Source organism: Gobius niger (assembly GCF_951799975.1).
Source record: "Gobius niger genome assembly, chromosome: 23".
In the NCBI taxonomy this organism is placed as follows: domain Eukaryota; kingdom Metazoa; phylum Chordata; class Actinopteri; order Gobiiformes; family Gobiidae; genus Gobius; species Gobius niger.
In genome coordinates, this window is record NC_136874.1 from 5,200,778 (window position 1) to 5,226,982 (window position 26,205).

The 26,205-nt window shown below is 42.0% G+C and overlaps 1 protein-coding gene across 1 annotated transcript in view; it reads left to right on the forward strand.

Moving 5' to 3' along the window:
• slx9 (SLX9 ribosome biogenesis factor) overlaps positions 1-8,673 on the forward strand; it is a 29,867-nt gene extending 21,194 nt beyond the window's left edge. Inside the window, exons 3-6 of the mRNA XM_079582080.1 lie at positions 916-984; positions 3,516-3,711; positions 7,428-7,493; positions 8,443-8,673. Of these exons, the coding sequence (XP_079438206.1) occupies positions 916-984; positions 3,516-3,711; positions 7,428-7,493; positions 8,443-8,566 (455 nt within the window). The 3' untranslated portion in view covers positions 8,567-8,673. The remainder of the gene's footprint in view (positions 1-915; positions 985-3,515; positions 3,712-7,427; positions 7,494-8,442) is intronic.
• The last annotated feature ends 17,532 nt before the right edge of the window (positions 8,674-26,205 follow it).

The window sequence follows — 26,205 nt, forward strand, 5'->3', positions numbered from 1 at the left end:
AAATTCATTCTCTGCATTCGACCCATCCTCAGTGCCGCTGGGGCGACCTGTAGGAGCAGTGAGCTGCCAGCGTGGCCGGCGCTCGGGGACCCATGATGTGCAGCCAGGCTGGTGGTCAGAAACACCTGGCTGGAGGATTCACCTATTTTGCATGTTTTTAGTGGTAGGGGAAACCTACGCAGACACGGGGAGAACATGCACACCCTACTAAACATGAATATAAAGTGCCCCTCCTGTCACAGTTTGATACTGACATGTCTAGAAGCTTCATACTCGGGATTATAGGATTATAGGTGTATATCAGTATCGGCCAATCAAAATCCCCAATAATCTGTATCAGCCTTAGAAAAAAGCATTATCAGCCTCTGTTAGATTTAATTCTATATATTTCTATGATTGAAACCTTCACTATATCAATAAGTGTTTAGCTAAAGGCTATTTGGGAGATAAAAATGTATAATAACATCAAAATAAATTGCTTTAAATATCGGCTTATATCTCTGCTATAGGCCATGCCATCCCCTTTTATATGGGTATCGGTTGGGCCCTAGTTTTGATGCTGTTGATCATCAAAAATTGATGGCAAAATGGCAGGAGAGAGTAAAATGTAACGGTACTCAGCACTAATCCTGACTTTATTGTGATATGAAAAATGTATTTGGAGATTTGCTGATAATAGGATCTTGTATTGGGAGTGTGTTGGTTGAATATGGGAAAGACATCTTCACAGAAACACCCTTTGCAAGAAAGATCAGCAGCAACTGTCTCTAAAACTCCATGACAATGTGATTAAAGCGGCTCGTCCTTCATCATTTGCAAATTCCATCATTTTGTGCTTGTGCTTGTTGGTGCTGTGGAGAGCTGGTCTGAAAAATGTGCTTGCTTATTATCGTGCCCAAACTTTGTGATTGGCAGGCGCAGAGGAACGGAAGGCGAAGAGTAAGAAGGAGAAGATGAAGGAGCGGCGCGATCGATGGCTCAACAGTCAGTATCTCTGCTCTGTATGTCTTATGTCTGTCTGAGGCGGAGGAACAGGAGGGACCTATAGAGGCAGACGAAATACTGTGGGTGCTGTGGAAATTCAGCTGCAGAGTGTTCAGTCCTCACCACTGGCAATTAGAGTTCTGCAATGTTCACACACACATTTTTAGCACATTCCTTATCACTTGGTTATCGAATAGAAAGTCCCAACTCGATTTCTCACCCCGTCCCCTACGGTTGGTGTGGAAATGCTTGCCCCTAATGTGAACCCCTTCCCCAGTTTTGCTCCATTCTTACGTCCCAAAAACGTTGTTATTTATTACTGTTTTGAATATTACTTTACCATAGCTATACTACCCATCCATCCTTTTCCTTGCGTTTTATCTGGCCTGGTCGCAGTCTGAGCAGAGATGCCCAGACTTCTCCATCCACGCACACCACCTCCAGCTGTTCTGTCTTCCCCGGGGCTTCCTCCCAATGGGACATGCCCGGAACTTCTCCCGAGGGAAGCGACCAGGAGGCCAGTTTGATCTTCTATATGGACTGTTAAATTAAGCCTGGCTGTCCGTCCATGGGAGTGGATCTCGCCTTCTTTGGGTCTCCCCGAGCTTTCCCTTTTCTCCCACTGAGTTTCTGAGTTTTTCCTGTGTAGGTTTATGTAGGAGGGTCGAAGGACGGGGGATGCCCTGTGCATGTCTCCATCTGCTGCTGACGCTTTGGACATTATGTTTGCCTGGACACTACACTTGTCTGGATATTACATACCCAAATAAAAAAAGCTATAGGAAAGAAGGCATCAAAATAGAGTCAGACGAGAAAAAACAAAAAAAGTGACAAAATTCTAAAAGAAGGTGGCAAAAATGTGACAAAAAAGCGATGAAAGTGCAACAATAAAGGGGGCAAAGATGGGAAACACTGAAAAAGGGACGGCAACAACGTGAGGAAAAGGATTCGTTAACATAGTTTTTTCTTCTTAGCCTTAGCTTTCAAATGAGGCGTTACACTGGCCTATAGATGAATATGAACTGAAATCTGAAGCATTTTAACATAACAAAGACAAAACGTGTTTCAAATAAGACATAGTTGGGACTAAATTTGGAATATCAGGGCAAGAATCATTCTAAAATCTGCCTCGTATCTTTTCTATTTTCGACAGAAGACTATATTGTGCTGCTGGATTTAAAACGACTTTATTTAAAAAGCAGAACAACAGGAAAGTCTCGATCCAAGCCCAAGAAAACCTTGTCAGAGAATCCACAAACGAGGGAGTTTGTGCTTTGGATCAGTGCCTTCTTATTTTTCCATCGCGGCTCCAGCTCCTCGGTCCGAAAAAACAAAAGTCCGTTACTGTATCTGTTGTAATTGTGAGTCGCCCCTCCCGAGACGCTTCCCCCTCCTCCTCCACACCCCCTCCTCATCATCATCATCATCATTTTCCATAATTGCCATCAGGGCTGAAACCGTAGCCTTGTGCTGAGCCAATCAATTCCCGGTAAGACAACACTATCCGCGTCTACTGCCGCAATGGAGGCTAATTAGGCGCTAACGCTTCGATCGGAAACCCAAGCTAAACGGATGACGGGAGTTTTTTTTCTTTCCTTTTTCAGGAATTAAGAGAAACATGTAACAAAAGGAGCGGACATTTCGAGAGGCGATGTGGATTCAAGTTCGCTCGCGTTTGTTTACGCAACTTTTGGCAGCGAACTCTCGACCTAATTATGCTGTTGGCGCAGTGTTCAGTTGTCAACTCGCGCTTTTGAACTAACGGGAGACGAGGTAGAGTCTGTCAGAAAAAAGGCTCTATATTAAATAACGGAGATCAACCGGGAAAGTTAAGATACGCAGAGGACTCCAGGAATACGTTGTAGTTAATAGAAATAAGTCCAATAGTGTAATGTTTTGGATTAGGAGCTGAGAAGCGTGTCCAATGAATGTCACAACTTTAACCTGGGATTTCACCGAGCGGTTCCTGAACATTTCACAGCACCATCTTAGAAATAAAGTGTGGATTTCTGTGTATAATCCGGGTCTATAAAAGGACAGTAACTGGACACAACTAGGGCTCAATTAGGTTTAGCCAAATCTGAAGTGGGAAGCAAACTGGCACCAAGTTCAAATGAATGAAAGCTGTACTAAGTAACTTGTTTATCTTAATAAATCCTTTTCGTAGTCCCTCTGGGGGTAATACAAGTGTTAATGTGATGATTGGGGGGTCTTTCATCTCCCCCTGGTGTCTCTGGCCGGAAAACCACACTTGCACCTTCGCTGCCCATGGGTCAGAGGCCCCAATACACACTAATGGAATCACGAAGAAGAAGCTAACAGGCTAACGGGCAAAGCTAACTGAGGGCTAGCACCACTTGCACAGTATTTACAGCCAAGCAAAAAAACGCAACATGCTACGACACCTGCAGTGGCGCTTTTGGCCCTTTAGGGGCATGAGTTACTTGGTACCGCTTTAACTACGGCTACGACTACGGCTCTTTCCGCTGCCCTGCTTTCCATGACGCTTGATTCCTTGTCTCGTTTTGCAGAGATCAGCTCCATAAAGCAGTCCCGTGAGGAGGAGCTGGCCGCGGCGCGTAGGAAGAACACCCCGGTGGTGGGGGACCTCAGACCGCTCGCCGACGCCCTGCCAGAACTGAGCCAGCTCATCTCCCCCGACGCCAGCAGCAGGCTAACGGCTAACGCTAACGCCAAAGGGCCGAGGAAGAGCAGGAAGAACAGCAGGTGAGGCCCGGTCAAAAAACACGATCGGTGATGATTGAAGGAGCCGTAAGTGCAGCTTCGTTTTTACCAGTCAACCCCAGGGGAACCAGAGGAGTGAATCAATAATGGCAGAATTGCAACAAGAACATTGAATACTTAGCTTTTAACCCAGCCAACACCATTACGGAGCGGTTAAAGGCTCGTCTGTGTTTCTACGTTTTTGGCGAGCCTGTGTGGGCATCCCGAGGAGGCAGCTCTAAACTCGACCATACTCCCGGGGAGGAGTCGCTGTGCGCAGCGCTTTGGCTTCCCTTAACATATGCACATTTAAAGGAACAGGCCACCATTTTTACATACTGACGTACCTTAGCTTAGACGAGTTCATTTGTACCTGTCTGGTCTTCATGTGTGCCCTCAGCACAGATGGCGTTAGCATTTAGCCTCTATGGCTTCAAACGAGGTGAAGATAGAAGCTACCAAGCTCTTCCACGTTTTCCCTATTTAAATATTGTTACGTGAAGTGTTACATGATAAAGTATAATTACACTATATTAAACAATATGGATTTCCTAAGCAGATAAAAAGGGGAACTATATTATAAGGTGTAATAATACCAGGAGTACTTAAGCATCCGCGCAGTAATATCTTCACTTCACTGTGCGGACGCCGAAGTACTCCTGGTATTATTTACGGTATTTGGACATTAAAAATGACGTTAAAATGCATTCATGACAGTATAAACCCTGATGCAGCTATAGTAAAGCGCTTATGAGGAGAAGCCGTGTATATTCTCACTTGTCCAGGTGCTTTTTTGCGGCGCTCTACAGAAATAAAAAGGAAAACATTGGCATCTGTCCAATAAAACACAGGCCCAGTAGCTCTTTTTTTAAATCATTATACTCATATTCATATCAGTTGTTTGTGGACGCTCGCATTGTTTGCTCAAGCGACACAGAAGGAAAAAGCATTAGATTTGAGGAAATACTGAAAACAAACACGGCCGACATTTTGAAAAATGGGTCCCTTCTTCGTAGACTTGTAGATAAACAACCAATCACGGCTAATCCAAACATGTAGCAGCTCACACAGATTGATAAATGTTCTCTCTTTTTACACACAACTCTCCGTCAGCTGTTGAAATAAAATGGTCAATTCAGTCGCCCAAACGAGTGCGGTGGGAGTCGTCTGTTTCTCTCATCGACCAGCTCATTAATGTGTAATGGCCGCCGCTCCAAAGGTCAAAGGCCAAACGTTGATTAATTGACAATCGACTCCTCACTCACCTGACGACGCCGCGGGATCAAGTGCCTCTAATGACATCTGCAGAAAGTCTCAGTTTTGAATTTCCCAATGTTCTTCAGTCGCCTTCAAGTTCGTTACATTATCCCCCCCGACTTGAAAGGCTTGTCATTTCGATGCTCGTGCGTCTCTTGTCTCTCGGGACAGAGGTTTAGACGGGACCAGCCCCGTGTCAGCGCCGCGCGGCCTTCTGGGTAACGAGCCTGTGATCCGACGCAACATTTGGACGTGAGTCAGAACGGATTTAGGGCAAAACATCTCCCCGCAACACGTCTGGGAAGAAGCGGAGACTGCTGTTTAATTTCACCGCGACTGAACGGAGACGGCTTTTGAAATGGTGGGAGACGGAGGAGAAGCCGCCATCGAGGAACGAGATCTTCATTTTAATTCGAGATGTGTTCAGCTTTATTAAAGTCTCTTGAGTTGTGAATTATGATGGCATTTACATTCATCATGTCTAAAGCTTGAACAAAGTCAGTGCCTGATTCTTCTACAATCTGCGAAACGAAGCATTATTCAACTCTTAAAGGGACTATACAGAGTTTAAAAATGTTAAAACCAAGTATTTTCCTCCCGCTACATCTTCCAGCCATGTCCTAATGTGTAGAATTAGACTTATTCACCACAGCTGCCTCTAAAATCCTGCACTGTCACTCAAAAAGTTGTTACTTCTGGTCTGAAGTGCCGTCATGCATGAGCTTAATAGACTGCAGTTACACGTCTGACCTGAGGTGGCAGTAGTGAGCATAAAATTACCAGCTTGCATCTTGTCTCTGTAACAAAACATTCCAGTTTTCTCCAGTTCAGCTTTACCTTCAATCTAAAAGCTCCTTGACTGGAGTTTACAGCCTGTAGGCCAGGCGTTACGCCTCATTTGAAAGCTAAGATCTACAAAACTGATCAAAGATTTTTCCTAGCATTGTTGCCGTGTTGTCATCACTTTTTTGTGACCTGTTGTGTTGATGCGTTTTTGTTACGTCTCATTTTTGTTGCTATTTTGACACTTTTTTTCAAGAAGCTTTTAGATTTGGGTAAAGTCAAACTGGAGGAAAAGTGTTTGACTTAATAAATTAAGAGGTAAAGGGCCCTTAACCTCTTACCAGCTGGGAGACTAGTTGGAGACTTGAGTTGCTGATGTCTCCGAGACGTCCCCTTGAAACCAAGGAGAACTCAAAGAGACGCCTTACGACTCCTCGAGATCTCCTTTGTATCCGACAGGTCTCAGAAATATTGCAGGGTCATCAACGAAACGTCTCACATGTTAAGGACAAATAAATAGTGTTTGCAATGTTGCCACGGCTGCTTGAGACGAAGTAGACCTCTTGGAGACCATGTCACATCACTGAAGTCAAACCTGTTTGTTTTCACTGAGTCTACCTGGAGACTCACCTTATTGTCAGGGGACGTCTCAGAGACAACTCCGTGACTCTGGGAAGGTGACATAGGCCCTTTATATGCGTGTCTCCATATTTTGAGTTCAGCCCTTGAGCATCAGCTACAAACTTGTTTTGAACTATGTTGAATTGCGATGTCCCTGACAAATAAATAAATAAATAAATGTCGTCTTTGAAAAACCTGGATGTATGAGACCTTGTATACTTAGACATTATCAAAAGTCTCACAAATCTTTTCCAGAAGTCACGCAGCCGATTCAAGCAGTCTATTCCAGTGATTCAGGAACGCTGCTCATACAGTCTTGACTCTGAGGTTCAGCTGAATGTCTCTCTCTGCTCTTCACCCCCTTCCCCCCTGATCTGGTCCTGTCTAATAAAGCCTTCGGGTCAAAACATCCTCAAAATTCAGAAATGTCTCTTGTTGTTGTTGATGCTCGAAGCACTTGGCATTTAAATTAGCGTGACCCAACACACATTTTTGCTCTTCAAAAAAAAGAACCATTTTAAATGTGTAATTAGTAAATACAGAATGGATTGAACAAAAGCCAAAAGCACATCTACGGCTGGTTTCCTACAGATTTTCAGCCCGTTCTGCTCACACTGCGTTCCTTTTTACTCGTCCCTCTCATGATCCCATCACGTATGAGTTTTACAGCCGGAATAAGGCTCCTTGTAAAAGCGCCGTCACCTTTGTATTGCCACAAACATAAATCCCTCCACGTGGGACTTTACACGGGCGGCTTTTCAATTATCTGCGGACCCGTCTTCATCTCTGCAGTGCGGCGCCGTTCGTCACCTGATCGTATAAGTGTCCGCGGCTTCACAAGAGCTTTCTCATCAACACTCGACTCATTACAATAGGGCTGGAGAGCGCGGAGAGACCAGCTTTTCAGGCTTATGCTGGAAAATTACAGAGCGCTGCACGTTATCGGAGACGAACCTTGTGGAGCAATTTGTCCTTTCAATGAGTCGCCCTTCCTAAGCCTTGTGCACATGTATTAGTAACTTGCATTGTAATAATAAAGCTATTGTGTATGTTTTCAGGCCTGTGAAGAGAACCGAGCCCACAGATTTCAGCCAAATGAAGCAATCGCAGAAGCGGAAACTGATGTGAGACAAATATTCACTTTCTCCTATAGGGCTGGGCGATATTGACAACAATGTATATCTGAGTATTTTTGGAGATTTTCACGATATTTTTGTAAAGCAGCAGAAATATGCAAAAAAGAAGGCAGGGAAATAAACACTTTCCATGTTTTTTTCCTATTTTGTTTTTTTTTATTATTCCCCCCTTTTTTTTTACATTTTCTCCCAATTTTTTCCCAATTATTCCTCAATTTTGTACATTTTTTCACCCAAATTTTTTAACAATATTTTGTTTTGTTTTAGTTTTTTAACGTGTTTTTTTATAGGGTTTTTCAAATTTTTCTCACTTTATTTCTCAATTATGTCCTAATTGTTTCCCAGTTTTCCCACAATTTTTTGTTTTGTTTTTTTCCCCCAAAATTTTCCTCCATTTCCTTCCATTTTGTAATTATTTTTCACATTTTTTTACCAATATTTATTTTTATTTTTGAATGTTTTTTACTTTATTTTTTTCTAATTTTTTCTTAATTTTTTTTTTTAGGGTTTTTCACATTTTTCCTACTTTATTTCTCAGTTTTATCTTAATTGTTTCCCAATTTTCACCCAATTTTTCCTCAATTTTTAAATATTTTTTTCAAAATTCTTTCAAATTTTTTACCCAAAATTTTTTGTTTTGTTTTCACATTTTTCCCACTTTATTTACAATTTTCCCTTAAATTTTTCCCAGTTTTCCAAAATTATTCCCTATTTTTTTAACCCATTTTCCCTCCATTTTATAATTTTCCCCCCTCATTATTTTCCTATTTTCCCCATTTTTTTCTTTTTTTCCCCCCATCCTCCCCACTTTTTCCCCATTTTCTTTTTTTTCCCCCTGTTTTTTTTGGCAGTTCTTCCTAGCAGCAATTTGAATATTCTCTTGTTTTTCCATCCCCTTTATTTCCTCCTCTCTCTCTGTCTCTCTGTGGTGATGCAGGGAAACGGAGACGTCCCGGTTTGGCGAGGCGGTGCAGTCCCTGAGCGCGAAGGCCAACCCTCTGCTGGACATCGGGGAGCTGCTGAGGAAGAAGATGAGGCAGGAGGAAGAGGGGCAGAGCTGACGGGACGAGGGCGATGGACTAAAACACAAAATCTCACAGGAATTACACCACATTTGTTATTATTTAAGCTCTGACGAAGGGAGAGAATGAAATGGGTTTTCCTTGACTTTAGCCAGACTTTTGTCAAAATATCCTCACCCATTTTTACACAAGGCGGGGCAGAGTAAGGCAATATTCTGGCTTGATTGTTTATTTTCTGATACAAGAGCTAAATTTGGAACGTTTGGTTTGACAAAAGCCAGTTACAAAAACAATAGGGTTTCCACTGCAAACGGGAAAGCCCCTCATACTTATTTTGTCTTGTTTAAATCATTATTTTTAGTTGTTTTACCTCAGCAGCACCTATTACACGTTCAAACGACCCGCACACCCACACGCTTGCATGAGCGTGGGTGAAATTTGACGCTTGTATCTCAAAGTGAACCATTTTGGCCGTGAATATACAGCAGGTCGAACACATTCAACACTTTTTGTACATGAATTCCCCCAAAATCGCTCCGTCGTCGCTAAATTATTGGAGGAAAAAAGCTCTGTCATGGATTAGGTTTGCAGAAAAGCGCCCCCATTGTTTATGCCGGTAATTTTGTCTCCCGACTGTGAGCAAGCTGCTGACGATCTGCAGAAAGGAGACTGTCAAAAGCGTCGCGCTCTTTGCCGAAAACATTGTCACTTTTGGGAAAAACAAATGTTGGCGCTGGTAAAAAATCTTGTCACAACGGAGCATTGTTGGATTGTCAGCCTGACGACAATAAACACCGAGCAAACAAATAAACGTTTCCCTGAATTCTTTTAACTGTTTTTACTGTTTGGTGAAAGTTGAGTCTCATTCACTGTGGCTTTGTTTCAATAAGCAAGTGCCCCTTTAATGTTTCATCTTAGAATATGCCTGTGCCATCAGGGAAGAAGAGAGCCATGGATGGAATAACCAGGATGTTCAGCTCATGTTTTGGCCTAGACCTGACCAACTGATCAGAGCAGTTAGTTACATCCAGGTAAACCTTTTTATTACGTTTTTGGTCAGTGAATATTAACTAAGCACTGTTTAATTAATGCCCAAATACTATAACTGGACACAAGAGGCAACTTTTGAGGAACAGATACTGTGTAATTTCAGCCAAAACCAGCCCTGAATGTGTTAAAGCAGGAAAATTAATCGAGTTGAAGTCATTTTTCTCCAAGAAGTGTGGATTTAATGCCAGTTTGGAACCATTTTAATGACATTTAAGGCCTTAAACTTTTGACACAATGAATGCAATGACTTTTAAGTAAGGGTTAAACAACGAGGAGCAGTGCATTAGGCAGTTTTAATGCATAATATAGAGGCAAGAACTCAAATAAAGTTTGTCGTTACTATGGAAACAGCTGCTTTTGGGAAATACAATTTTCCACTGTTTTTTTTCCCATTTTCTGGTGGAATATGAACTTATTTATCACACATAAACAAAGTCAAGTGTAACTCAGGCCAATATGGATATTTTCTCACAGCGGATTGTTCAGTAGAAGTGAAAAAACGGCAGTCCTAGCTAGCGTTAGCATTAGCACGATGCTAACATGAAGTATCGTGTTAGCATTCTCCGTTATTTATGTATTTATGGGCTGTTGAACCACTTTGCTCCTCGACATGTCTTTGTATCTTTATTTAGTAGAAAGTATATTCATAATTCTGCATTTGTTAAAGTAGTTTTTTAATAATTAGAGAAAGTTTTTAGATTTTAGATTTGGGTAAAGCCAAACTGATTGTGCTCGGTTCAGGCGGGGGTTAAGAGGTTAAAACGGCATTAAAACACATTCATTTTGCCTCCCTGCTCTGACCTCCTGAATGAGTTACGCATTGTTTTCACGATGTGTCATAACGTATCACACAGGCAGATCAATTATATAACCCGCCATGAGAAAAGCTTCTTTCTCCTTCAAACATTATTTTCACCGCACTCATAACTAATGTATTGTCTTTAAATATAGACATTAAGTGGGTTGAACCGCTAACATTACGGCCTTCATCTATTTGCGCCTACTCCTTATTCTCGCTTTCTATTCTCAGCAGCATAAAAAAAAAAAGAAGATAAAAAAGAAAAAAATCAATGACTCATCTCCATTACCATAGCAACATGTTTTTTTGTCCCCTATGTAAATAAACGAACATCTTGCGAGGCCAACGCAGGCAGAGATATTGTCAAACTCGAGCTCAGGAAGCGGTAAATATTGAGTGGGCGGCGCGTTTCAATGGCAGCAAGGTAACTGTGGAGAGGAATCAGCGCTCAAGAGCCGGCGTCGTATGTTTCATGGGTTTATTTAGTGGCTTCGTGAGGAGGAAGTGGTGCAGTGAGTTCAGGATTTACCCGGGAGCGGAGAGGCAGCCGGTTTGGATCGTCAAAAAGACTGTACATGTGGAGAAAGATTTGTTTTGTGATTGTGAAGGACTAAGCCAAGATTAAAGCACAATATGATATCTCTATGACCTGTCTTTATGCCTATAGGCCAGTGTAATGCCTCATTTGAAAGCTAAGACCCTCAAAACTGATCTTTTTCCTCGCATTATTGCTGTGTTGTCACTTTTTCCAAGTTTTTTCTTTCTTTTTCATCTAGTTTTTGCCACATTTTTTTTGTTTTTGTCACTTTTTTCAAGGATTTTTGTCACTTTTTTTGCTACTTTTTTGTCACATTTTTGTTGTTTTTTTGTGACTTTTTTTGTCAGATTTGTGTTACTCTTTTTCTGCATTTATGTCACGTTTTTGTTGTTTTTTTGTCACTTTTTTGTCACTTTTTTGTTTTTTTTTGTCACTTTTTTGTCACATTTTTGTTGCTTTTTTGCTGCATTTTTGTCAGTTTTTTGTCATTTTTTGTCATTTTTTGTCAGGTTTTTTTTTCTTTGTCTTGTTTTCGTCTCTTTTTTTTGTTTTGTTGATTTTTGTTGCTTTGTTGAAGAGTTTTGTCACTTTTTGTCAGTGTTTTTTTGTGTGTGTTTTTGTCACTTTTTTTGCAGAATTTTTGTCACATTTTTGTGGCTTTTTTGTCACATTTTTGTGGCTTTTTTGTCACATTTTTGTGGCTTTTTTGTCCTTATTTTCGTCTCTTTTTTGGTCATGTTTTTGTCAATTTTTGTTGCTTTTTCATTGCTTTTTATTTACTTTTTATGTGTTGTCGCCACATTTTTATATCACATTTTTGTCACTTTTTTTTGTATTTTTTGTGACTTTTTTCTTGCTTTTTTACATTGCTTTCTTTGTCACGTTTTTGTTGTGTTTTCATCCCTGTTTTCATCCTTACTTTGATGCTCACACTTACTCAAACCAAACTTTCAACTTTGAATACATCAGTATTTTCCACAGCAAATACCTCTCTCAGTACTTGTCTAAATGAAGACCTTGTCATCTGTAAAGTGGGACTAAACCATGTCTGACTCAGGACTTTAGTTTCCATCCCGGTCCAGGTCTGGGACAGGACGAAGCTGTCCCGACACGCGCCGCTAATCCGCTCGCTCAGGCCCGACTTGTCACAGCCTGGTCTCGCTCTCGTCTGTTTCCTGTTTGTCTCTGCGCCGCACTTTAGCTGTCAGCATCTGTCGAGAGCGGCTTCAAATCTAAAAGTCTCGCACGGAGGAATTACTCACCGCGTCTTTCACCAGAAAATATGTCTCCCCTCGTCTACCTGCCGGCGCTCAGACGAGAGGCTTCAAGATGGCGCCCGGGTGCGTGTCTTGACTTTGCGGCTTGTAAAAAGATCTGTAAACGATAAGGGCCGGGCTATGATTAGATTTAGGTAAGAAAAACCCAATCAATAGGAGAGCGCGATGAGAGCCATTAGGACGCATTAAAAATGTATGGGCTGAATGAAGGCAGTCACACCAGACTGTACCCAGCACAGAAACAAGCATTTACCCAAGCCAGGAGGCCCCGGGTTCCACTCCCACCTGGACGGGGCCTTTCTTTGTGGAGTTTGCATGTTCTCCCCGTGTCAGGTTTCCCCGACCACTAAAAACATGTACAATAGGTGTGTGTGAATGATGTGTGAGTGAATGTGTGGTGGTGGTTAGAGGGACCATTGTGTTCAGGGAAACTGAACACCATCGAGTGTGGAGTGAAGGTAAAATTGTCTCATGTGAAGCGCTTTGTGGCCATGTCTGTGAAAGGAACTATACAAATAAAGCTCTTCTCCGTCTTCTCCTCCTCGTTCTCACTTTCCTTCTTGTTCTCCTTCTTGTTCCTCTCCTCCTTCTCCTCCTCCTCTTTCTCCTTATTCTTCTCCTTCTCCCCCTCCTTCTCCTTATTCTTCTCCTTCTCTTTCTCCTTATTCTTCTCCTTTGCTTTCCCTTATTCTTCTTCTCCCCCTCCTTCTCTTTCTCCTTTTTCTTCTTCTCTTTCTCCTTATTCTTCTCCTTTTCTTTCTCCTTCTCCTCCTCCTTCTCTGTCTCATTCTTTTCTCTTTCTCCTTATTCTTCTCCTTCTCCCCCTCCTTCTCCTTATTCTTCTCTTTCTCCTTATTCTTCTCCTTCTCTTTCTCCTCATTCTTCTTCTCCCCTCCATCTCTTTCTCCTTTTTCTTCTCTTTCTCCTTATTCTTCTCCTTTTCTTTCTCCTTCTCCTCCTTCTCTTTCTCTTGCTCCTTATTCTTTTCTCTTTCTCCTTATTCTTCTCCTTCTCCTCCTTCTCTTTCTCCTCATTCTTCTTCTCCCCCTCCTTCTCTTTCTCCTTTTTCTTCTTGTCTTTCTCCTTATTCTTCTCCTTTTCTTTCTCCTTTTCCTCCTCCTTCTCTTTCTCTTTATTCTTTTCTCTTTCTCCTTATTCTTCTCCTTCTCCTCCTTCTCTTTCTCCTCCTCCTAGCCAGAACAAGGCTTCTCCTCCTTCTTCTTCTCCTTCTACTCCTCTCCCTCTTTCTCCTTCTTCTCCTCCTTCCTCCTTTGTGTTTTGACCTGTTTTTTTTGTTGATTATTCCGTTGCTTTCATCACTTCTTTAGTCGCGTTTTTGTTGCCTTTTTTGTTGTGCTATTGTTGCTTTTCCTGCACTCTTTTGTCCCTTTTTTTCACATTTTGGAAGAGTTCTCATGTTCTCACCTTTTCTAATCACCTTTGTCCCGTTTTTCACAAATATTTGTTGCCTTTTCGCCGCTTTTTCCATCACTTTTCCATCTCATTTCGGTCACTTTTTTGTTGCTTTTCCATCACTCCTTACTTGTGTGTTTTTGCCGCTGTTTTGCTTTTAGCTCTGTGTAATGGAGAAAACGCTCGGTTCCTGTGGGGGTTCAGAGGTCAACACAGTGATGCTGATTTTGTTCCGACTGTCTTCAGAAAAATCACAATTAGGTCGTTTTTAACCCTTGACTTGAAAACCTTCAGTAAAACCAAAATCCGTTCTTTTCCCTGGCCTGATTATGCACTTAAACGTCTCCGTTTTCTGCCCCACTGTAAATACACAGTCTCTGTCTCGCTCTCCCTCTCCTCCCGATAATGAGGCAGATGTAACGTAGCTCGCGGCCCTTCCTCTCGCTCCGCTGCTCTCTTTATCTCAACACAGAAACGTCGGGAAAAATGACATAAAATTGTACAGTAATGAGTGGTGGTTTAGCCATGCACAATGATCTGCCACGGCGTCGTCAAATCAGAGAAGAAGAAACGCGATCCGCAATATCGAGTAAACAAGTAGATTCAAGACCTTTAGTGTTAATTTCTCTGTATGTGTTTTTGTTTCATCAGCTACTAACATTTGATTCTATTTTTAGTTCTCCGCAATATACTGTCAAAGTTATCTGTTCCATAAGAAGCCACGGTGTCACAGAATCACTGAGGACTTTCATCGGACTGAGATTTATCCAAACACAGACTAAAACAAAAGCACATCGTGATCTAAAAAAAGCAAAAACATTCAGGATTTTCCGCATTTACTTCCCTTTTTGCCTTGTTTTTGGGTTAAATCGAGCATTTTGGGACACACTGTGTAGTTTATAGTTGGGCTGGGGAAAAATATCCATCCATCCATTTTCTTCCACTTGTCCATTGCTGGGTGGTGGGGGCAGCTGTTGTATTTAAATCTTAAAGAAGAACTTAATTAATTAATCTGTAAAAACTCTGATGACGGCCATTTTAGGGATAGGTTTGCCTGAGTCCTCCTAGGAACGCCCCCACCTCCTGGAGACGCCTCCGAGCTTTCGTCACCAGCCGAGTAACCAACCACTGCTCCTCAGCAGAACCCCCTCCCCACTGATGCCACAGACAGCGTGTGGAGGGGGCGTGTCTGAAAGAGTCAAAGGTTCTTAAAGAGATAGAGGCCTATTTCAAGACATTCACTACAGCCATTTTGAGAGGCAGTTATTCTAATTTACTGCATTTACAGACCAACAGAAGGTTTGGTCATCATTGTAGTGTGATATAGACTGGTGCTATGTGATTGAAAAAAGCATAATACCCCCTCTTTAAAGATGATTGGTGGGTCTTTCATCTCCCCCTGGTGTCTCTGGCCAGAAAATCACAATTGCAACTCTCCCTTCCTCTGCCTCCATACACACTAATAGAATCACAAAGAAGAAGCTAACGGGCTAGCGGGCAAAGCTAACTGCGGGCTAGCACCACTTAAACAGTATTTACAGCCAAGTTTGAGTGAAAAAAATGATCTCCATTGTGTAATTGGATGTACAATATCCCTCTGACCCTTTGTCTTTTCTGTCAGCGTAGTATTTACTCTCAAGGACAATTAATGAGTAAAAAATAGCAACTTTCTGCGACACCTGCAGTGGCGCTTATGGCCTCTAGGGGCATGAGTTACATAGTACTGCTTTAGCCCACTCCCGGTAAAGTTACAGTCAGCTGAGCCGCTCACAGCAAAAGCTCATGACATTTGTGGGGCAAAAAACATTTCACATTATAAATTTTATGAACTTGCAGATTCGTTTTCTTGCTTGTGATCCTGAAAAGTGACCTTGCAAGTTGTTAAATTCGCCAATGAACTTGTCCCTGTGAAGACTCGTGATATATATCGGATTGTGACAAAAGTGTTTTGCTCTTGTGTATAAAATGTCGGTGTCCCCTTTAAAAATAACGCTCCTTATCTTTGTTATTTGCTTCTAATATGAACGCATTAATTGAACTGAAAGGCCGTCCATCGCACAAGACGGCCGTCCCTTTAAGAGGATACAAAAACCGCACCTTTTGAAGTCCCCTGATAGAAAAAAAAAAAACATAGTGGGAAATCCGTATTGAATTTCAACAGCAGTGGCTTTGATCTCCAACCTGTCGTGTTTTTGTCCAAATTGGGGATCAAAGTGAACGGCTCGCTGAATAATTTATAAATGGCGGATCTGAATTTTGAGATAACATTTGCAGATTGTGAGAGACGGCGACAGTGAAGAAATGTGCAAAATCCAGTCAGTCATCGGCGTGATTAATTGATAAACACGGCCCATAAAACCTCATCTTGGCTTTTACGAGGCGCAGTGAAGGCTCGCGTTTACCTCATGCACAAACATTTGCACTCATAGTTGATTTTATTGGTGTTCTGGACGCGTGACGTGAGCAGAACTTGAAAAGTCCACGGCGTCTCGTAAAGTTTAACAAGGTGTGATGGCGTTTTCTGCTTCAGCTCAGTGCGTTTTTCCTTGGGGTCAGAAAAAAAGGAAAAGAAAAGGAGAGTAAATATAACAGTGTGCCCATGAATGAGGGGATTAATGCTGGATTACGGAGACGCAGCGTGGGGACAAGTTTGTAACGGTAATGAAGAGTTTTACAAGTTAGTTATTATTCATTGAAACACGGCCTTAAACAAGTGCGGTGGTGACTTCAAATGTTGAGTTTTAGAGGTGATTTTCCTCAGACGTGTTGCCTCTGCACCGTGTGCCCAGAACAACATGTGCCCAAGAGGGACAATAAAGTTTAATTCAGTCCTGGCATTAGAGGGGAACCTATTGTGGATGGATGGATAGAGGGATACAGGGAGGGAAGGAGAGAGAGGAGGAAGGAAGGAAGGAAGAGAGAAAGAAGTGAGAGAGAGAGAGAGAAGGAAAGAGAAGGGGAGAAAGAAAAGAAAGAAGGAAGGAAGAAAGGAAGAGAGAAAGAAAAAGGAAGGAAGAAAGACAGAAAGAAGTGAGAGAGAGAGAAAGAAAGAGAAGGGGAGAAAGAAAAGAAAGAAGGATGGAAATAAAGAAGGGAAGGAAGGAAAGAATTGACGGGAAGGAAGGAAAGGAAGGAAAGACGGAAGGAAGGGAAGGAAGGGAAGGAAGGGAAGGAAAGGAGCAATGAAAAGAAGGGAAAGAAGGAAGGAAAGATGGAAAGAAGGACGGAAGGAAGAAAGAGAAGGAAAGAAAGAAGGAAAGAAAAGAAGGGAAGGAAGGAAGGAAAGATGGAAGGAAGGAAGGAAAGATGGAAGGAAGGAAGGAAGAGAAGGAAAGAAAGAAGGAAAGAAAAGAAGGGAAGGAAGGAAGGAAGGAAAGGAAGGAAGGAAAGAAAGAAGGGAAGGAAGGAAGAGAAGGAAAGAAACAAGGAAAGAAGGGAAGGAAGGAAGGAAGGAAAGATGGAAGGAAGGAAGGGACCGAAAGAAAGAAGGAAAGAAAAGAAGGGAAAGAAGGGAAAGAAAGAGGGCACAAAATTCCATTTGGTCGTTCCAATCAAAAAAGTCAATCAAACCCTTGTCATATTTTTCACAATGTTGCCGTAGCGACGACCAGGACTCCCCACTTACCTACTCTAGTCCAATTTTACCAAATGACATGGGCAAATGGAAACATGTTTTTTCTCATTGCATTGACCACAAGGTTTCCAAAAATATATAGTTTTCATGAGACTCTACGAAAATCCAACAACATAATGTAAACAGTGAACTGGACTGAAAGAGAGGAACGTATGGATGGATGGATAGATGAACGTTTTCCTCATTCGACCCCGGGGCAGCTGGAGGTTCATGTGTAATGAATGATTGATGCATGAAATTGTAAAGCGACTTGAAGCGTCTGGAAAAGCAACATATAGAACTAATACTCAGGCCCAAAATGAAATACTCATTTATATTCTTTAAAGATCCTGGTCCTGACTCCCGTGGGCTGTTCTTTGCCAGAGAATCCCTCCACAATCGCCTGATGCAACCGCGGCGCAGGTTGTTCGCAGTGAGAACTACTTCTACTGCTACTGCTGACAGATTCCTTATTTATGGAGTGAAAACTGAATCCTGCTCAGTAGCATGCCAGGCGGCCTCACGCGAACTTTCCCTGCCCGGTCAAACAAATATGTACTTTTTAAATCGCCCATATTTCTATTTTCTCTCCAAACAATTAGAGCCATGTGTTTCTGTGAAAAAAAAAAAGAAAAGTTGTTTACTCCGCTATAAAAATGTAATGAGTTTCCGAAAGTTTACGGGCCCAGACACAGGAGGAATGTTAATACGCGCATACAGTTTGTCCAGATGTTTAACGGCATCTGGAGACGCGCACGAGACAAAAGAAGAGACTTTGAAATGAACTGGCAATTTTACACAATTATGGTCGCGCGAGACTAAATTTAGAAGCGTGTTTAGAGAGGGGCATGTTTTGGATTGGAAGAAGAAGAAGATCGAGAGGCCAAATGCTCCAACAAAGTCAATATTTTCTGTCGTTTTTGTTTTCACGTGTTATTATTGTAAAAAGTTATGGCTCCGCTGTTGTGGTGTTTGTTTGCAGGGGCCACGCTCGCTGCCATGGTGAATAATGGCAGCAGAAACGGGGCCCCTCCCCGACCTTTTATTTCCTCATACACAAAAACATTCCCGGTGTAGAGAGCTGCAGGTGGGGAAAGAATCCGGATCTGTTTACATCGAGGAGAATAGAACTAAAAGAACCACTTCAGACGGACTGTCAGACAAAACACCAGGTCGTACTGAGCTCATACTGCACTAACATGATATAACAACCTTACTTTACTTCTACTTCTACTTTTGCCACTGCTACTCCCTCCCCTCCTGCTACTACAAACTACTATAGTATAAAAGGTGAAAAGTACAACAACTAATAGATTCAGATTGAAATAGATAATCACAACAATGTTACTATGAGACAACGTATTGACATTTATACAGGTCAGTGCATTCAAATATTCAACTGGGTGTTCAAGAGAGGTTTAAGTCATTTCCTGCTCTCCTTTATTTAGGCGTGGAACCATAATGCCAGCTCTGTCTCACAATAAATGTTAGCTTTAGAGGCTTTAAAGGGTCTATACCTGAGTTTTTTTGTCTTTTTGTTGGGTAAAATTATCTTTGTCTCAGAAAAGTATGTTGTAAAAGTAGTTTTATTTGTGAAAAATTGCCTGAAGTTTGAGCTGTATTATGATTTGTTGATTTTGTGTATGGTCAACCCAAATATTCAATATGTGATGAAAAGAGGTTTACCTTATTTCGTCACATATTGACTCCGAAGGACGGAAAAAGTTCAAAATTAGGTGTAGTCCCTTTAATTGTGTGGAATTTTTTCAGAAAGTACCATTTCTGTTGAAGTGCGCCAATACAATAAGAACCCTGAGGGCCACCTAGAGTCAGAGGGGGCTACAGGAAACAAAAAAGGGGCAAACGAGGAGGAGTTATCCGGGCAAGACTCGCAGCTAAGACACACAGGACTTCTCATTCTATCCCTACTATTGTTCTGGCTAATGTACGTTAACTTGAGAATAAGACGGATTACATGGTCAGTACTAAGCAACTCATTTTTTCACTCAAACTTGGCTGTAAATACTGTTTAAGTGGCGCGAGCCCACAGTTAGCTTTGCCCGTTAGCCTGTTAGCTTCTTCTTCAATTGTGGTTTTCTGGCCAGAGACACCAGAGAGATGAAAGACCCCCCCAGTCATCAATTTAACACTTTTATTACCCCCAGAGGGACTACGGAAAGGATTTATTAAGGTAAACTAGTTACTTACGTTACGTTATAGTTGGATTTCGCTAGATATTCAAGCAGAAATATTGATTTGTTGATGCTCTATTACAATTAGGTGTAATGACGTGCTCTGTGACGGTTTTTATCCAAAAGGTTTGTGTGGCTTGACAGACCAAGCTTCTCATCTGAACATTCTGTTAATGTAATCATATATTTTACTATCGGAACTGCTTTAATGTGGAAGGTCAAAGATGATGAGGAGGAGGAGGGAGCGGTGCAGGAGGAAGAGGAAGAAGTAGGTGGAGGGGCTGACCAGTGCAGGACGCCACGCTACAGGTACAAGTTATAACACATTGTTTACATAGCACTTTACATTGTACTAAATTTGGCAGGTACAATGTATTGAGGTAGTGTCAAATAAACTGTGCGGTCATAGTACTCATAGTAGCAGCCTTTTCAGTAGTAGTAGTAGTAGTAGCAGTAGTACAGTAATAATAATACTGGGGTAGACACATTCAAACATGCGTGGGTAAAGTTCTAACCCAGAACTGAACCAAGTCTAACCCCGATACAAAAGTTTGTCCGAATGCTATACCTGGACCGACAAATGCTAGAATAAATTGCCCATAATCCTGTAGTGTAAACCGGGATTAAAGACACAGGAATCCGGGCATTAATAAACAGTACAGTAATCCTGATACAATGGAAATCCCTTTATTCCTCTCCTACAGACTGCGGCCAACAACAAGTGACTAAACCGGATTTACATGGACAAGGATACAGCGTATAAATACCACAAAATTGTATTAACCAAGAGGAAGTCAAAGTAATCAAACCACTCCATGTCTTTTTACACAGTGTTGATAATGATGTGTTAAAGTTGGCTATACAAAATCACACTCATCACGCCACTTCAGCTAAATAGTCTGTATAAAAGTACTGCATGTAGTTACACTCTCCCCCTGACCTGTAAGGGACAGATGAAGGACAGATGGCTACAGTCCATGAAGGCCAGAAGGCAAATATAATCACCGAATGAAGGAACGGGCCAAGAGATGAGGATTGTCCATCGAAACATAATCTGTAAATGGTGGATATTATTTCGAACTTTAACCTCGGAGGATTTTAAATACATGCAACCTCTGGCGGGCCATTTTAGAGGCACAGCATGAGCGTGACCTGTGCCAGAACGAAAGCTGGACAACTCCATGGATAAACCCACAGTTTGGTTTACAGTAAATGGTGATGAATCTCCTCTTCTTCGTGTAATAAAACTGATTTTTGTAATAATTTCCTCATTTTGCGATAAATTGTAACACTTTCTGATGACTCACACCATTAAACATTCGCAAACACAGCTTCCGGTATTTGTTAATCAATTATAAGTAGTAATTACCTTTATATTCAGACCACAAATATGTTAAGATCCTATAAAACAAAGCCCAAACCCCTTTACCTGAACTATTCCTGACTTTTTGTGTTTACCAAAGCATTAAATATGACACTTAGACACAATTTGTGCTTAAACACAGTTAACACAATTATATTTAAGATGTTGCTAAAAATGTTACCCAGTTTTCTTTAGTTTGGCCATTTTTATGATGTTTATAGTTTCACTTCCTTATTGGACACGGACTGGAAGTGACATAGATAGAGGCAAACGATTATAAACTGTTGCCATGCCGACCAAGTCAATGGGAAATAGGTCAAACTGCTATTGAACTTTGCCTCTATCTTTGTCACTTCCTGTCAGTAGCTTAGTTTTTTTTTTTTAAATGGCTGCTTCACGTGCACTTTAGTATAGATTATGAAAAGAATAGAATATAACTTTATTGTCTGTTCAATTGAGCAGAATAACAATGCAAAGTTACGAAATCTACCGCAAAATGTATCAAAAGTTAATACAGAATGTGGTTTTATTGCACAGTGGAGTGATTATTACATTTTTTGAGTTGTTGTTACATAATGCAGTCTCCCCCCTCGGGACACGTAGTGCAATTAGACACTCTGGTCATTGGGTGAATCCGTACTTCTTATCGTTTGCGCCACCACGACTGCTGTGGAGTAATCTTACAAAACCCAAAGTAAGCTGACACTAATGGGCGGCGCGGAGTTTGCATGTCCTCCCCGTGTCTGCGTTGGTTTCCTCCGAGCACTCCGGTTTCCCCTTCCACTAAAAACACCTACAGTAGGTGAATCCTCCAGCCAGGTGATTCTGATCATCAGCCTGGCTCCACATCTGGAGATGAGTCCCCTCCCACTCCTCCTTACGGGTCGTCCCAGCGGCGTCGAACGATGGGTCAAATGCAGAGGACACATATCGTCGTACAGTTGTTGTATAATGACAAATAAAGCACCTTAACCTTAACATAGGCTTGTTAATAGACTACTTTAATCATTTTAATCATTCACTTTTGATGGGGTGAACTGCTATGACTGGAATTAGCTGTAATGACTGTATTTATAAAGTTGTTATTACAAGCTGTATTACACAAAAGTCTGTTGCGAACTACATTTATTCTGCTCTGTTCTATTTTACCTAATTGTATTCTATTGTATTCTCTTCTATTCTCTCTCCTCTCCTCTCCTCTATTCTCCCCTCTCCTCTATTCTCCTCTTCTCTTCTCTCCTCTCCTCCTCTATTCTCTCCTCTCCTCTATTCTCCTCCTCTATTCTCTCCTCTCCTCTATTCTCCTCTTCTCTTATCTCCTCTCCTCCTCTATTCTCTCCTCTCCTCTATTCTCTCCTCTCCTCTATTCTCCTCTTCTCTCCTCTCCTCCTCTATTCTCTCCTCTCCTCTATTCTCCTCTTCTCTTCTCTCCTCTCCTCCTCTATTCTCTCCTCTCCTCCTCTATTCTCTCCTCTCCTCTATTCTCCTCTTCTCTCCTCTCCTCCTCTATTCTCTCCTCTCCTCTATTCTCCTCTTCTCTTCTCTCCTCTATTCTCTCCTCTCCTCTCCTCTCCTCTCCTCTTCTCTTCTCTTCTCTTCTCTTCTCTTCTCTTCTCTTCTCTTCTCTTCTCTTCTCTTCTCTTCTCTTCTCTTCTCTTCTCTTCTATTCTATTCTATTATCTCTTCTCTTCTCTTCTCTTCTCTTCTCTTCTCTTCTCTTCTCTTCTCTTCTCTTCTCTTCTATTCTATTATCTCTTCTCTTCTCTTCTCTTCTATTCTCTCTTCTCTTCTCTTCTCTTCTCTTCTCTTCTCTTCTCTTCTATTCTCTCTTCTCTTCTCTTCTCTTCTCTTCTCTTCTCTTCTCTTCTCTTCTCTTCTCTTCTCTTCTCTTCTATTCTATTCTATTCTATTCTATTCTATTCTATTCTATTCTATTCTATTCTATTCTATTCTATTCTATCCCGCTCTATTCTATTCTGCGTTCAGGTTTTGAATATTCATCCTAATCTATTTTGTCCCATCGTCTCACTGAGCCGCTTCACTCGTACACAGGCACGTCCCCAGAGTGTAGGCCTCAGCACGCGCCACCAGACGATGACTTCATATCTGTTTTTTAATTAGACTCAAAAGCAACACCTGGCTATAATTACGTACGCTGGTTCTCTGTAAAAGCAAGAAGAAGAAAAAAGAAAAAACTCCTCGCTTTGCACATGCCGTATAAAAACAGTTTCTTCCAGAGCCTCGCCGCTGCCCAATCCGTGCGTCTGCCGCTGCGTAATGCGCCAATGTGCCTTCGTCGCTGTGCGCCCGCCCCCCCGCTCGCCCCGCCGTCCAATCCGGAGCCTGCGATTTTGGAGCAGCCAGGAAAGACCTTGCCAGGGCGATATTACCCCGTGTGTGTGTGTACATTTTGGTGTATGTGCTCGGCTTTTCCTTTCAAGCGCTCCCGTGTCGTTTACGCACAGCAGCAGTAGCGCCTCCATCACTAGCCGCTAGCCACCTACCCACCTACCTACCTACCGCGGTCTAACCCTCTCTCCCTTCCACCGAGCGGCCGTAGCATCATCCCGGGAATCTCAACACACTCCGCTGGGGCTTCATTCAACCACGCTCGGACCGAGAGACGCGGACGCAAGAGGAGCTTCGCCGTGTAAGTGCCGCACGACGTTACATTTTCGCTTGACTTCACACACAGTCAGAACCCCCATTGCGATACGTGCCGCTTTGCGTTTAGCTTTAGCCTAGCCGCACGAGCGCCGCACCTGCCCGTCTCATCTTCTCCCGTATCTGTCCTCGCATCGTTGGGGACAGTACGGCTCGCGTTTTGTGGCCGCAGCTCTGTTTATTTGTCGGGGAAAGCCTTCCGAGCGGCGGCGCACGCGTCTCCACTCGGAGGCGGAAGGAGATTAGCGTTGCACCAGACAAAGCCGCTGTTGTCATAACACAAACCCAGGCGGCATGCTCACTTGTCGCCGAATTCAATTTCAGGCTAATATACATTGTAATAACGGTCCACAAGCTTCCTACGTGGTTTCGTTTCGCCTCGTATTGATCTGGAGCTAAGTTGGTTGTTTTCGTTATGAGGTCCGACGTGGCTAACGCGAAATGAAGCCAAAGCGTGCCGCAATCGGGGCATATTTACACCGCGATGAAGCGCCCCTTAAGCGCAGTTATTTGTGTTGGATGTCGCAGTGTTTGACTAGTGTTTAACCCGATAAGCCTCCCCGTAATCCACGTAATTTACGCATTTGGAGAAAATGCAGCCGTCTTTGCCACTGCTGCTGCTGCTGGTGCCACACTGGGAGTTTGCTGTATTCGTGCTGCAATTGAAGAATTACTGCAGTTGGGGTTGTATGTTTCTTGTTGAGTCAACAGCCTTGAGCTTATTGACGTAAATAAATGTTGGAAAAACGCGTTATAACCTTGTAATAACAGGCAATAAAGCTCAATTTGGATCAGTGGAAAAGGGGATGTTCGCACTGGTAATCTCCACGGTGCAGTGAATTGACCTTAGAATCTGAACACTTTAAAGAATATAGTTTCTCAGCTTGCATACTGAAAGTGTTGTGTGTTTCGGGTGCAAGAAGATCCCAGATGTTCTCCTCAGTTGAGCTTAAATGCTGCATACGTGATGGCAGGGCAAAAAAAAGTGTTGCTGGCAGTTTTTGGCACAAAGTAATTGAACGGGCGGCGTAAATGTCAAGGAGAGGCTTGAGAAAACCCAGCAAATCCTTTTTTTTTGTGTGTGTGTGGGCAAGTGTGACTTAAAATGTGGACGAAATACGAGTTTAGCATTTACATCACTGCATGAGAGCGAGAAGGGAGTTACAGTGTGAAGCAAATAACAATCATAACAACTCAATAGATGTTTTATGTAACGAGAACTCTGTATTTCAGCTTGTTTGACGCGGGAACTTCTGACCTTTACAGTAGCAGGATCTTATTCTGACTTATTACATTGCAATATAGGGATTAAGTCAAGTTGTTTCGCAGTTATGTCTTACAACAGCAGCTTATAGGAATGGGGAAATGGCTCATTAGTCATTGTCAGGGGTCAGACGCCTTTGCCTATTTTTACACTTTTCGTCGACAGTGTTTTGGATGTATAGAAGTTGGCGACATTTTCTCTTTTGTCTGGACTTTAAAGTTGTTTTATGAGCCAGTTATTAAGCACAGTTTTGTATTTGTCACAATATACAGAAACTATTGCCTTTACTATGAGCCAAACCGTCCAGCACGGTGGTTTTGGAGGTTAAAAGAGCACAGGAAATGACACAAGGGGAATCAAACCCAGGACCTTCTTGCTGTGAGGCGTGAGTCTTAACTTCTGCTTTGTTGTTCTGCGAAACTGGTCTTGTGGAGGTTTTCTAAGATCTGCTTTCACTTGGAAAACGTGTCTAAATGTTGCATAATTTGATATAATTTGTTTCAAACAATAGGAACAAAAAGAAAACCTTCAAAAGGAGAGCAAATTCATTTGTCGTTTAAATGTAATATAGTAAAGAAGGACAGTTTTTCATGTCTTTACTCACTTTATTCCATAATTGACGTCTTTGCTAAAACACTTTTGGCAGAACAAACCTGCTGCAATCGTCTCCTAGATTATATTTAGTTTATATTTAGCTTAAAATGTTTTTGCACACTTTCTGGAAGATCAAAATTTAAATTGCTTTGTAATAAACTATCTCATGAACTTTAACAAGGTTTGATTTAATGAATAATGGATGCATATGGTCATAATACCCATATTAACACTTTATTTTACACTACCTACCAACTATATTTAGTACAATGCTATGTAATAGTGTGTAGTAGCTGGTCTATGGGTTAGATACACAATAGAATAATGTGTATTAGTACTTTGTAGGTACATAATGTAATAAGACCCGTAGGATTAGGGTTAGAGTTTGGGTTTTATTTCATTATGTACCTACAAAGTACTAATACACATTATTCCACTGTGTATGTTTCCTGTAGGTACAAGTTAAAGGTATAGCGGAGGATGTTCTGTTTCCGGGTGGATCATCAAGACGATCGGTCCTCCTAAGTGTCAATCATTCTTGTGATATGCCTACGTAAGGCCGTCGTGCGTGCTCGCCCCTTGTTAGGCCTATGTGAGTTACGCTGTTAGCCATTCATTGCTGCTCGCAGAACGCACCGAGTCGTTTGAAAATGGCAGAGGGTCGCAAGAGAAAAAGTGTCTTCGAAGTGTATGAGAAGAAGAGAAAGGCTTCAGAAGAGAGAAACAAGACCAGAGTGTTTTTGGGAGATTCTTCCTCCTCGGAGGCAGGTAGAGCGTTGCGTTGGGGAGGGCGGTTCTTTCCTAAAATTCGTGAAAATCCTCCTGTATACCTTTAACACAGTGTTACATAGAGCATTACACTGTACTTAATGTGGCAGGTACAATGTATTAAGGGTAGTGCAAAATAAAGT